The following is a 14,086-nucleotide window of genomic DNA, read 5'->3' as shown; positions in this document are numbered from 1 at the left end:
CCCCCTACCCCCCCCCCCCCCCCCCCCCCCCCCCCCCCCCTCCCCCCCCCCCCCCTCCCCCCCCCCCCCCCCCCCTCCCCCCCCCCCCCCCCCCCCCCCCCCCCCCCCAAAACCTGAAACAACCCCCCCCCTCCGTGATTCACTGGAAGGACCTCCTTCAGATTCCCCACAGAAAAAGAAGCTTGATGGGAGAGACCACTGGTGGGTCAAAGGTCGGACCGGAACCCTGACCCAGGACACTCCCCCCCCCCCCCCCCCCCCCCCCCCCCCCCCCCCCCCCCCCCCCCCCCCCCCCCCCCCCCCAACCACACCCCCCCACCATCCCCCCCCCCCCCCCACCCCCCCCCCCCCCCCCCCCCCCCCTTGCGGTTGACGAATAAACCTGAGGGGACATCAGACACGTATACAGCACATATATTTACCTGTCTCTCAGTCGGTATACCCGTTATTAATAGATGGTGTACGGACTGATGTATAATTGTTAAATACGAGGGCAGCGCTCGGCCGTCCGTCCTTTCACTGTTTGAATCTGGACGCCTTCCTGTTCAGGATCAAAATGGAGTAGATACCGTTTCCTGTTTGGTTCAATGTTAAAAAAGAGTGTCCAAAGTTTGCTTTGAGCGCCACACAGCCTGTAGGACGTCGTACTATTCATGTTTCGTGGGCAGGAGCTCAGGAGGTGGAGCAGGTTGGATGCTAACTTGAAGGTTGCTTCCGGTTACCATCCCGGCCCCTCCTAGCCGAGTGTCGAGGTGTCCCTGAGCAAAGACGCCTCACCCTGACTGCTCCTGACGAGCTGGCTGTCGCCCTGCGTGGTCGACTCCGCCGTCGCTGTGGGAATGAATGGTTGTAAGTCGCTTCGGATAAAAGCGTCTGAAAAATCCCCTAAATGTAAATGTAATGTTGTGAACCAACGTCTGCAACACTGTGAGGAGGAAGGATGGAGGCACACTTTCTGGACGTGACTGATGAAGTGATTAACCAAGTCTAGTGTATATTGTATCTAACAAGCCCCTATCTTAGGTAAGAGTAGTCATCGAAGCCATTGCAAAGGATTCAGGATTCAGGACGGAACAATACGATACAACAGAGTATACACAGTATGTTACTGTATATCGACGCTGCTACACTTTAGATAGCGTCCACTACTTTTTAGAGACAATAACATGTATTTGATATTCGCGGTCTGCATTTTTACCAGGGCATTGGAATCATCTTGAATCATGTTCTCGTACTTGATTTGTGATGCCAACCTTACTGTGTCCCGTCAATGTTATTTAAATGTTACGCCATTTTGTTCAGAGTGCAACGGAATGAACTGGGCTGAGAGCTATTCTGGGACAGCTCTCTAGTCAACGGGACAGTGGTTGCTCCTTGTTTCCATGCAATGCGTCTCAACACTGTCCACCTACCCTCTGTAAGGCTGGTCATCACGCTCTTGAAATGAAAACGACGCCGGAATGCCGAAGTAGGGCGACAGGTGACGAAGATGAGGATGAGGATGATGAAGATGTAAATCCCATGCACTCAGTGTGACGTCTCGTCGTCTGCACCTGCTCTGATGACCGTGGGCGTTAACTCTGCAAAACAATCAGGAGAATGTAATAACCTTTTAAACTGTTTATAATCCTGTATGAGGTTTTATCGAAGCACAATTTCCTTACTATTGTAATTTTATCCTTTTTTGTTTTTTAGATTAAAGATTATTTATTGCACACTTCCATCATAGCTGATGTTTTATTGGATCGATGCCGACTGCTGGCGCCGGAGACGTGTCGAATAAAATGAAACATGCTAAAAGAGCTACGTCTGTTAGCGTTCCAGGAGGGAACGGCGGTCCAATGAGAGGGCTGATTGGAGAGGAACCGGGCAGGTGGGCGGTGGAAGCACGCCCCCTAGTGAACCCCACCCCAACCGCAGAGGATCCGGTGTCAAACAGGTGGTCTGCCTAATGGCCAACTCAGCAGTGCTCTCCTTCGCTGTCTGTCTCGGCTGCTGCTGCCTAATTCTCTTGCCTATCCAAACCTCAGCAGGGGAAGAAGACGCACAGGAACAAGCCACGTCAAGGCCCAGAAATAGTATAGGGGCGGGTTCACTTGCTTCAGAGACGTTCCTGTGAATGAATCAGATACTCCCCGACCACGTTGTCGTAGTATGTGTTAAAGTAATGGATCAGTGTGGGTTTGGTAAGCTGGAAGGTATGCTACGAACATTGGCTTCTGACCATGGCTTTGTATAGGCCTTAGATGAGCACAGCCCAGCTGTCCAATTTGAAGGAAAACTCATGTGTGAATGTACACGACACAACTAGCACAAGTGCATCTTATGTTTGAGGGTCAAACAGAACAGCAATAAAAAAACCACCATCAGTCATTGAAGAAGTCTTTAGGAACACAAACTATCAAAGCTTCTGCTTATATTATGAATTCAGTATTACTTCTAACAAAAATAGGACACAAGACATTCTTCCTAGGGCACAGAATACCATTTATTAGTAGAGCAAATTCAATAATACAAACTTTATGAAAAAGGCTACAACATGAACACTCAACAATATCTTAGGTAATATATTTATATGTATGTACATTTCCCCTTGCATTGGCATGCTACAAGGTCGTGACCTTAAAGTTCTAAGAAAACAGTAAAACAAGATTGGATAAAGACGTTTTACTATTCTCCCAGACCACGATGCAGATCTCATTGACTGGACAGCAGAAAATGCTGTTCTTCATAACTCATAAAAAAGAAAGCCAAAAAAAGAAAATCCAAAGTCTTAACGGTTTGAGACTGAACTACATTGTTCCAAAAGGGTTAGTGTGGATGGAGTATTTGACCTGTAAAAACTGCCCAAATACACTGTACAAATATGGAAACTATGGCAGAACAGCATTTACCTCGCTCGTCTGAGAACGATCGCAATACTGGACGACTTTGGATGCAAATATCCTGAAAGAAAAACATCCTGTGTAGTTTACAATTTTTCTGATGGTCCTGATCAACTGGTAATGAATGACAACCAATAAATCCCAAATGAAATTGTTCATACATATCTAGGAGATAATCTTCCGAGATTTGGCCAACCTTTTCCCAAGACATACACATCATGTTGTGGTGCAACTTCATAATAATCTCATGACGGGCTGAAGTGAGAGCTAACATCAAGGAGAAAGTATATCGTTTTTCATTTATTTTCACGTTTATGTGAACTGCCAACTGCACAACAGAGTTCAAAGCGCTTGCGGCCTTCATCACAACTACTCCGAAAACACTGAACTCCATCGAGTGAGTCAAATAAATACGAGCAGGGGAGTGGGTTCGACAGAAGACAATGGAGGTGGGGGGGGGACGGACGGACGGACGGGGACTGAAGGCGTAAACATGGATAAAGAGGAGCTGGATGCGGTGGAGTGCGACTCCGAAGAAGAAGAAGAAGAAGAAGAAGAAGGAAAACATAAGCCATGAGAGTCTCTCGCTGCCGGCTCCTTCTCCCGCTGAGATCCGAGGACGAGGACCACGCGACCTCCCGTCTGAGAAGTAATGTCTGAGTCTCAAGCTGCGCTCTCTCCCCCCCCCCCCCCCCCCCTCCCCCCGGGGGCCCGGGACGTCCCGGGGGGAGGCTAGACCCGCAGGATCTCCAGGCAGTTGTTGTAGCAGATGGCGATCCAGTCGGGCTGGGTGGAGGCCCACTGCACGTTGTTGATCTCCCCCTCGGCGGTGTAGGCCAGGATGGGGTCCTCGATGGCCCGGGGCATCTGCTGGATGTCCCAGATCAGCGCCTGGTGGTCGTCGGCTGGAAGGAGAAAACAAAGACACAGAGTTGACCATCGCCCCAGACAGGCTAGGCTGCGATACGCCCTCTGGAAGGCCGGGGATTTAGCTCAGAACCAGGGGGCCAGGCCCGTCAGGACGGCGACCGTTTGGACGGGGCGGTTCCAGGGTGTGTGCGCTCACCGGCGGTGCAGATGTGACAGGAGGAGTGGGGCGCCCAGGCGATGCCGTTCACGCAGGCCCGGTGGTTGTTGAGCCGAGCCACGGGCGTGCACGGGACACGCACGTCAAGGATCACCACCTGGCACGGAGACCGAGACACCCAGGGTTACAAGCAAGGCCGCCTTAATGCACGGGCTTACCTGGGCTGAAGCCCCAGGGCCTAAGACGATCAGGGGCCTATCATGAGCTTTCGTAAAACAAATATATATATATATATATATATATATATATATATATACACACCACGGTCTGCGGGAATACTCGATTCTGATTGGATGCAGGGTGTGCATTAACTCCTGATATACGGACACCTGGACAAGTAGTTCCGTCAAATTGTCTGTTTACCGTTCTCAATTAATGCGCTAGCTGGCGTATCGTCTCTAAAATAGTAGTAACCATATCAACGGGAAACAAAACAAAGCTCAGCGGACTATAATACCTCCCGCTACCTCCCGTTCTAAAGCCGTAGCTATGGTCCGTCCTAATTACTGGAGGAGTGAACAACGTTTCCGTTGCATGAGAACCCAACGGGCGTGTAATGGTGGTTCCGGGTATTAGTCGGACCCTCAGGCGTAACCAGGGAAACAAATGTATGTTTTGTGGAAAACGTTATATTCAGATTGTAAAACGCATGCAAATATAAATTAATGGTCTTAATTTGGTCACCGTTGGTAAGTGACCGTGGTATAAGCGGTCACTTCCGCGTGGACTTCGCGGAGGCAACCGTTCACGCCTCCACGTCGTCCATTAATTCCTGATAATGGACACCTCGTCGGGCATTATCCCTTACATATATATATATATATTATTTTTAATACTGGCTCATGATAGGCCCCCCGATCGGCGTAGGCGCAAGACAATGGGATTTATTGTTTTGGGCTCACAAAGATCAGAGGCCTATCATGAGCCAAGAAAAAAAGAGGGCCACTAGTGGTAGCTGGGCCCAGTGGCCCCTTGACACAACAGCCACAGTCACAGTCGTCTCACCCCCCCCCCCCGCCAACGGCAAAATGTCAGAAAATAATTTACACATCTACGAAACCTCTCAGCCCCAGGGCCCAATGACCACAGAGACGCCGGTGCAAACGCACCGCCCCCGGCTGCATGGCCACCGCCGTCGGCGCGCCCACTCACCTCCATGCCGTCCATGGCCATGGTGGCCAGGTAGTTGGGGTCCTGCTTGTTCCAGCACAGGCGGAGCAGTGGGTGGTGCTGGGGGTCCTCGTAGATGATGGTGCTGTGCTCCAGGTGACGCAGATCGAACATGCGCACAGAGCCGTCGGCGCCCACCGAGGCGAACATGTCACGCCCGCCACCGGCGCGGCTGAAGGCGATGTCGTACACCTGCGGACGCACAGCCGGGTGTTAGCATACGGCACAGGGCGTCCTCAACCACCTGGCCACTGCACGTCAGTGTGGGGAGCCCATCGGCTGATAGAAGACTAAAGTACAGCACAGGTGAGGTGAAGAGGTAGTATGTAACCCTAACTGGTAATAATGAGAGCAAAGTGAGGAGAAATTGTCACATTATCCAACATGGGAGTTTTGGACACCATAGGGTATCATCATGCAGCTCCACTCTTAAGTTAGAGAGAGTCCGTTGACTGAACACACACACACACACACCTCTTTATCGTGAGCGATGAGCTGGGTCTTCACGTGGCCAGACACCAGGTTGACTCTACCCAGCACCTGTCCGGTCTCCAGGCCCCAGATGGTGCAGGTGGTGTCAATGCTAGAGGTGCCTGCAAATCAACACCACCGGGTTAGGAAAGTGCAATTGTAGTAGAACTCCCTTAACCAATTTGGGTTGCGAGCAGTGCAGAGTTCAGTTCCGGGTTCACTCACCCAGGAGATTAGGATCAACCTCATTCCAGTCGAAGGAGGTGAGTGGGGCACAGAAATCTGAGTTCTTGTTGTTGTTCAGAAGGCACTCCAGACGTGTTTCAGTGTCGCTCACCTGAAATGGGAATGAACTTAGTGTCAAAGTTGACATTTTACCAAGTCTCCAACCATCCATCCAGCCATACAGTGGCAGAAAAGCAAATTGTGAGTGCATTTACGATTGTATTTAGTTAATCATCTTAATAGGAGCCTACCCTCCAGATGCGTAGGTAGTCCCCGCTCGTGGCCAGCAGGTCCGGGTAGACCCCCTTGGTGTCCGGGATCCACATAATCTTAGTGGTGGGGTACGGGTGGTCGAAGGTGTTCCTGCAGATGAACTCCGAGCTCTCCTCTTCTAGACCCACCAGCTGAACCTGTATGAAGGGGGAGGGGGGTATAAACAATGCATCGATGGGACGATCAGTTTGGATATTATGCATTTATAAACAAACAGCGAGTCACACTTTGTTTCATGATACGCGATGTGCAGGTGACAACACAGTGTGCACAACACGCAGGGCGCTCCGGCCCGCTGCAGCTCCAGAAGGCTAACAGTTAGCTAGCATCAGCGAAGGAGAAAAGATAAGACCCAACATGGACTCACCTTGTTGTTGTACTCCTCCACGAAGCTCCCGAGGGCCAGGCGAAAGCGTTTGTCCGGCCGGACGCTCCAGTTCATGGCGTACACCGTCCATGGCGCCTCGTATTTGTAGATTTCTTTCCGCTTTCCGTGCAGCGACATCCTCGGCTGGAGCGACAACGCTGTCGTCGAACCCGCTAGCGAGCAGCCACGCAAATTAAAACAACCGTCAGAGATTTAATTACAGTGGCTTCGGGTCGACCGTGTGTTAAGATTTCAACAAGCGTGTCCGAAACGGTCATTAAACCCGTGTATGCTTCGCCTTGAACGATGTTTTCTTCAGTGGTTTAGCTGACAAAGACCATCTTTGCTAGCAGTGACCGAGTGACGACGCTGCGCATGCGCGGCCTGAAAGCCACTCAAACCCCGGTCAAAAACCTCCCCCGCTTGCACACGCGCATAACGCTCACGCTTTATTTAGAGATAAAACAACAAAATGAATATATTGCATTGAAATCAACCAACGTCCTTCGCGTCGCTTGGACAACAGTTTTCTAAATCTAACTATTGAAGTCCATCAAGTATGGTGAAGGGGACAAAGAAGACCCCCTAGTGGTGGAGACTTATACTGCAGCCGCCCCCCACTCGCACACGCACTCGCACACGCACACACACACACACACACACACACACACACACACACACACACACACACACACACACACACACAGACACACACACACACACACACACACACACACACACACACACACACACACACACGCACACACACACACACACACACGTAATGTTGCTAGATTGGGCCATATTTCCAGCCCAATCTGGCAACACTGGCTGCAGCCAATCTGACCCAATCTGGCAACACTGCACACAGGAGACCTTGGTCTCCCTAGTGGTAGAGAAGTGTAACGCAGCCGCCCCCCCCTCTCACACACAGGAGACCTGGGCGCCGCACTGCCTTGTGGGTAGAACGCTGTCAAGTAGCTGAACGGAGCGGGTTGACGGTCAGGCCACAGCAGTCTGCCGATTCATTCCTCAGTCCTAAATACGTCTTGCCAGGTACTTTCGTTCTTCCTCCGGTGATTCCTGAATTTGGTGATGTTTAGCTGCTCGTCACATTCGCAGTAGCCTTAGCATGGTAACGCTAGCGCCACGGGAGTGAACGGAGCTGTTAGCTTCCCACAACATTAACGCCGTGTCGCTAGCCGTTAGCATGCTAACGCCAGATTTGCTAGTCGTAGTAAGTGAGTATTAGGGGGGATGGGGGCTGGTGGTTGGCTTCGTAGGATCTACGATGCGAGGAGTTTCACGAAGCCCATGCTCCTACGAATGAATGGTTTTCATCCACGAAACATTTTGATAAGTTGTTAATTTAAACGATTTGCGAATAGCGACAAAACCAGTGAGGTGACCCATGGTCTCACAGGTTATTGTAGTAAGTCGTCGAGTAAAGTTAATCAACAACTCTCTGGCCGGAAACGAGATCGTGTAGTAGTAGTAAGAGCCACTAATCCCTTATTAGTATACGTATTCCTCATACTGGGATCTGCGACCGAGCCACGGGGATTCTTTCTTTATTCTGTTAGAGTTTAGACCCCTCCCGCTGTGAGTTAGCAGCTCGACGGCGGACCTGATGAGCAGCTTTCGTGTGGTCATGTAGAATTGATGGTGGATGCAATGCAAAACACCATGAGCTGAGCACTCGTCCACATCGGTCAGGTGGTGTTACCCCCTGCGGCTATGAAGGCTTACCTAATCCTTTCCCTAGGGTGCATATTTCCCTTGGCAAGTTGGCATGGATGGAGGATTCACTGGAGGATCCTGTGTGTGTGTGCGTGTACATGGGCTTTGAACTGCTTCTGTTGGATAGTGTATCGACACTTCAATTTATTCGAAAAATGTATAGATTCTGAAGACCAGATCGCCATAATTGGTGGAAACTTGGCCGCAAGCGACGTTCGATTTTTGCCATTCGGTCCATGGACTGCCTTATTCATGATCAAAACTCTTATCTGTTGGTATTTAATGGCGTTAAATTCACCAATATTGCATCTCTACGGAAGGCTTGGGTTACCCTAATTGTATCCGCATGTAACTGTTGAATCAGAAAACAATCTTTAACCGACTTGCTCATTCAAGTTAGTTTTTTTTCAAGCCATTGCCTTTTCGCAGCCAACCTGATTCCTTAACTCTCTCGCTTCCTCTATTTGACATTCTCTGTCCCTCCTACTCCCTTATTTACTGTGTTCCCTGTCTCTGTCACCCCGTCTTGGTGTAGTTGCTACCATGAGGGCTTTCCACCTCCTCCTGGTGCCTGTCCTGCTGCTGCTACTCGCCCTCCCGTACTCCAGGGGGCGCTACAACGACGACTTTGACGACGGCGAGGACATCGCCGACTTTGACGACAACGACTTTGCCGAGTTCGAGGACATGAACGAGGACGGCGCCGCCGAGACGGAGACGGCCCCGCCCCCACGGGCATCTCCATCTTCATCACTGCCCGAGGAAGAGGAGGACGAAGACGAGGCCACTGTGGAGCTGGAGGAAGAGCAGGACGGCTTTGAGGAGTCGGACAACAATGTAAGTCCCCGTGGTCCTCGACATCGCAATGGACGTCAGTCTGACTTTGGCTGGGGAGCAACTGATTGACACAGATGGGCGTGGCTTTGTGTTGAATTGAACTGAAGATAATCAGATTAAATAACTGACATTCTTGCTCTCTTCGCTCTGGCGGAATCCAGTTGAAAGTAACAGAAAAACATTTTCTCTTCTGAGAAAGGCCTATCTGTTCATCTTCCATCACGGTTCTTTGGTGTGTTCCATTTCATACGGGTTATGACTGCTCTCCAATGGCGAGGCTACAGGTTCATGGGGACTTCTGTTTACGCTCATTGAGATTATCATCCTATTTCTTTTTCTCAGGATCAAGATATGTACAGCAAGTACGATCAGGAGGAGTTTGAGGGCATCGGGGACATGGACAAACCGGGCCATTCCATGAAGGACCCGCTTATAATCCACAAGGTAAGACCCAAGTGATTCCTTTTATACGCTGCAGTCGCACGTTATCATCTTTTCCCTGGGTGACCCATATTGAAAGCCTTATGGCTTTGAGTTATTTATTTCTCCTTGAACGTGAATCTTCTCCCTTAACTGCACCTTTTCGACAGTTTGACAGTTGCCATGGTTATGAAGTATGCTTGTGCTTTGTCTCCCCCTCCCCCACCACCCACACACCTTTAGGTTCCCGCCCACTTGCAGAACAGCTGGGAGAGCTACTACATGGAGATCCTCATGGTGACCGGGCTACTGGCCTACATCATGAACTACATCATCGGCAAGAACAAGAACAGCCGGCTGGCCCAGACCTGGTTCAACTCTCACCGGGAGCTTCTGGAGAGCAACTTCTCCCTAGTGGGTCAGTACCATGTAGTAGTTTATGTTGGGCCTGCTTATGTCGCTGCAAACCATGACCAACAACACCACCCCTCTGGTGCCTTAGTGGGTTGGTACCTTCTCATTAGTTTATGTTGTAGTAATTTATGTTTCTGCAAATCATGACCGATAACAACACACCTCTGGTGCCTTAGTGGGTCGGTACCGTCTTAGTAGTTTATGTTGATGTTGTTAATGTTGCTACAAATCGTTACCAATAAAACCACACCTCATTGCAACATCCTGTTTATTTTGCAATGATTGTTGCAACATTAACACTATGCAATATGGGAGGTAGGAGTAACCTTTCAGGCGGGGATTGGGGGGGGGGGGGGGCAATATTAACTTTTTATAATTGTGTCGGAGTGGGTAAATCTACTGGGCGAGAAATTAGTTTAAAAATGTAAGCCAGGATTTCTTTACCGGTCAAATACTTCCGCTATAGACGTGTTCACTCAGGACGCTGCTTCAGGTGTTTCTGCCTCTAACGTGTGTGTGTGTGTGTGTGTGTGTGTGTGTGTGTGTGTGTGTGTGTGTGTGTGTGTGTGTGTGTGTGTGTGTGTGTGTGTGTGTGTGTGTGTGTGTGTGTGTGTGTGTGTGTGTGTGTGTGTGTGTGTGAGATCAGGTGATGATGGGACCAGTAAAGACGCGGTCAGCACTGGGAAGCTGAACCAGGAGAACGAACACATCTACAACCTGTGGTGCTCCGGCCGTGTGTGCTGCGAGGGCATGCTCATCCAGCTCAAGGTGTGTGTGTGTGTGTGCACATCTGACTGAGTGTTTGTGTGTGTGTGTGTGTGTACACACCCATGTGAGTGTGTTTGTTGGAATGCGTGTGTGCGGTACGTTTGTCATGTTATACACAAGATATTATTCGGCTAGGTTTCTTATGTGATGTCTCCTCTCCCTTGCTCCAGTTCCTGAAGAGGCAGGACCTTCTGAACGTGTTGGCCAGGATGATGAGGCCAGCCTGTGATCAAGTGGTAGGTGACCCGGCCTAGGGACAGTCCCCATCCCTCCCCCCTGACCCGAGACTCGCAGCACAGCTAATATTCATACTAACGTCCATGCATGCACTCCCCTTAAAACGTCCGAAAAATCCGAAGCTGCTTGTTGATGTTTAGTAACCATCACGTTACCATGGCTCTGTGTTTCTGTCCGTAGCAAATTAAAGTCACGCTGAACGATGACGACATGGACACGTTTGTGTTCGCCGTGGGCACCAAGAAGGCCATGGCGAAGATGCAGAAGGACATGCAGGACTTGGTAACCCTCTTCTAAACGACTTGTCATTTTGTTCACATGGATCTTACGTTACGCCATCTGTACTCTATGTATTGCTCTGCGGTGTTGGCATTGTGATCCTGCCCGTGATAGCAACATTTTTGATCCATGACTCACTCCCTGTGCTTCCTTACCTCTCTGCAGAGTGAGTTCTGCAGCGATAAGCCCAAATCTGGAGCCAAGTATGGCCTCCCAGAATCCCTTGCCATTCTCACCGAGATGGGCGAGGTCACAGATGGAGTGATGGACAGCAAGGTCAGCCATCTTCTGCTTTTACTTTCCCATGTTTACGTGTCGACAGAACATTTATGTGTCATCCGTATGTGGAGATACTGATCTACTTTGACTGACCCTTTTTTTTTTTTCATTTGTTTTTCAGATGGTACATTTTATTACCAGCCATGCTGACAAGATTGAATCCATCCATTTGTCGGACCAATTTTCTGGTCCAAAAGTTATGCAAGAGTACGTACTTGTTCTGTTGATTTTTGTCGGTTTTTAAAGAGTTGTGTGAACTGTCCGGTAGAAATCATATACCTGATAATGCCATGCATATTATGGTAGAAATTATATTGTTTTTCATGATATGGTATGGATTATATACATGGTTTTGGTGTTCATGGTATTCTTCTTGCGTTGCAGGGAGGGACAGCCATTAAAGCTGCCAGAAACCAAGAAGACTCTTCAGTTTACATTCAATGGTGAGGGAACTCTCGCTGACCTTTTTCTGTCACACATGCCTGGTTTTTGTTAATATTAGTCCATATCTAACATCTCTTTCTTTGTATGGGTGTAGTGCCTGGCATGGGCAACACCTCCCCCAAAGACATGGACAGCCTGCTCCCTCTGATGAACATGGTGATCTACAGCATCGACAAGGTCAAGAAGCTCCGCCTCAATCGAGAGGTGAGTGGTAGGAGGCGGGGCCTCTGTTTGTAACTCCGCCCATCAGAGAGATCTCAGCAGGTTGTTTTTTTTCCTGCACCCTGTTTGTTACAATCGAGGTGCAGAAGTCTGTGCTGGTTACGACTGAAATGCCCTGCTGAGACGTGATATGGTCTCCTTTTTGTACGGGTGAAGCAAGTGATGCTCTATACTGATGAGAGTTGACAGGATGTTGTGAAATGCTGTTCTTACAAAACAAACTTTCTTTATTCTGACACTTGATCAAGAGTATTTCCTTAATATGTTTGGTACCTTTCGCTTTTTAGTTGAAGCCTACATTTTTGAGAATCCGTGCATGTTTATTGACCTATTATTAGATAGTTTTAGGTTTAGGCTGCTTTTCATCATCCCCGTCCGTCCGTCCGTCCTGACGTCTGCGTCTGTGCGTCCAGGGCAAGCAGAAGGCTGACCGGAACCGTGCGCGCGTGGAGGAGAACTTCCTGAAGCAGACCCACGCCCAGCGGCAGGAGGCCGCCCAGACCCGCCGGGAGGAGAAGAAGAGGGCAGAGAAGGAGAGGATCATGAGCGAGGAGGACCCCGAGAGACAGCGCCGCCTTGAGGTGATGAATTTGTAGATGGTTCCATGAGTGTATCTGCATGAATGTGTGGCTGCATGAATGTGTAGATGGCTTCATGTATGGTTGCATGAATGTGTAGATGCATGAATGTGTACATGGCTTCATGTATGGCTGCATGAATGTGTAGTTGGCTTAATGTATGGCTGCCTGAATGTGTAGTTGGCTGAATGTATAGCTGCATGAATGAGTAACTGAATGAATGTGTAGATGGCTTAATGTGTAACTGCCTGCATGAATGTGTAGCTGCCTGAATATGGAGCTACATGAATGCGTGGTGCATGAATATGGGGCTACATGAATGTGTGGTGCATTAATGTGTAGCTGCATAAAAGCGATGCTGCATGAATGTGTACATGAATGCGTGGTGCATGAATATGGGGCTACATGAATATGGGGCTACATGAATGTGTAGCTGGCGTAATGTACAGCTGCCTGAATGAATAGCTACATATTTGTTTAGATGCATGAATGAGTTGACAAATGTATAGCATTCATTTGTCAAGTGCGTTGGTGTGATAAACGAGGTCACGGGAGCTGTAATGAGTTTGATATTTTTAGTCCACCCAATCAGCCGGGTCTGTTTCTCGTTGAATAAAAGTGTTATTCCCGGGGATTCAACCTGAGACAATTACCTCTTGACGGGGGGCTTCTTGTTTCACCGGTAATTAAACCAATTAACCGTTCCGCCGTTTGTGTTCGTGTCACAGGAAGCCGCGCAGCGCCGCGAGCAGAAGAAGATCGAGAAGAAGCAGATGAAGATGAAGCAGATCAAAGTGAAAGCCATGTGAGACAAGGACCACTACTGGGATGAGAGGGAGGAGGAGAAGCTGGGGGGGGGGGGGGGGTTACAAGCACACCCAATGCGCCCCATGCCGTCCCTCTGCCTGCTCTCACTGATGTACACACGGTCTCCAACCACGCAACACCCCCCCCCCCCACCCCCCTAGGCTTTGTCTCCATGGAAACATGCTTCCTTGTGAGTGTGTCGGGCTGTGGGGGAACGGTGTTTTTGTGTCGAGGCTGACGGAGTATCACATCCGTTGCGGCAGAATCACGGCAACTTCCATCCCCCCCTCCTCCCCCTCCTCTTCCTCTTCCCTCTGGAACAATCTTTCTCCGAAGTCCGCAAGCGACGTAGCTCAGTGAGCCTTTTAAATTTGTACTTCCAACGAACACTATGCGACGGCCATCTTTTAAATGTAATAAAGAACACTGGTTGGCATTTGAATCGATGAGAATTTGGGAATTATCAAACGATTATTCTTTTTTTATTTATTAATATTTTTGTCATTGGTTTTTTCATGGGCTGTGTCTGTCTCTGATGGAATGTGCGAACAAATCGAATAAAATGCATTGACGCTCATTAACT

The 14,086-nt window shown here is 49.4% G+C and overlaps 2 protein-coding genes across 2 annotated transcripts; one reads left to right on the top strand and one right to left on the bottom strand.

Annotated features, from left to right (window-relative positions):
* Positions 1-2,466: 2,466 nt before the first annotated feature.
* Positions 2,467-6,862, bottom strand: dcaf7 (ddb1 and cul4 associated factor 7). The gene is made up of 7 exons (XM_030348794.1): positions 6,479-6,862; positions 6,090-6,248; positions 5,839-5,950; positions 5,617-5,735; positions 5,125-5,334; positions 3,952-4,069; positions 2,467-3,790 (listed from the first exon to the last, which is right to left on the bottom strand). Exons 1-7 carry the CDS (start codon positions 6,614-6,616, stop codon positions 3,618-3,620), a joined length of 1,029 nt encoding a protein of 342 aa, XP_030204654.1. The 5' UTR covers positions 6,617-6,862; the 3' UTR covers positions 2,467-3,617.
* A 416-nt stretch (positions 6,863-7,278) lies between these two features.
* Positions 7,279-14,080, top strand: ccdc47 (coiled-coil domain containing 47). The gene is made up of 13 exons (XM_030348560.1): positions 7,279-7,534; positions 8,754-9,055; positions 9,398-9,499; positions 9,719-9,893; positions 10,536-10,657; positions 10,828-10,893; positions 11,075-11,176; positions 11,339-11,449; positions 11,574-11,659; positions 11,837-11,895; positions 11,991-12,100; positions 12,532-12,699; positions 13,425-14,080. The coding sequence occupies exons 2-13, from the start codon at positions 8,762-8,764 to the stop codon at positions 13,503-13,505; spliced, it is 1,476 nt and encodes a 491-aa protein (XP_030204420.1). The 5' UTR covers positions 7,279-7,534; positions 8,754-8,761; the 3' UTR covers positions 13,506-14,080.
* Positions 14,081-14,086: the final 6 nt, after the last annotated feature.

The sequence above is a fragment of the Gadus morhua genome, chromosome 2, assembly GCF_902167405.1.
Source record: "Gadus morhua chromosome 2, gadMor3.0, whole genome shotgun sequence".
In the NCBI taxonomy this organism is placed as follows: domain Eukaryota; kingdom Metazoa; phylum Chordata; class Actinopteri; order Gadiformes; family Gadidae; genus Gadus; species Gadus morhua.
The sequence above is the reverse complement of the archived record's forward strand: the minus strand, read 5'-3'. Positions and strand labels throughout refer to the sequence as shown.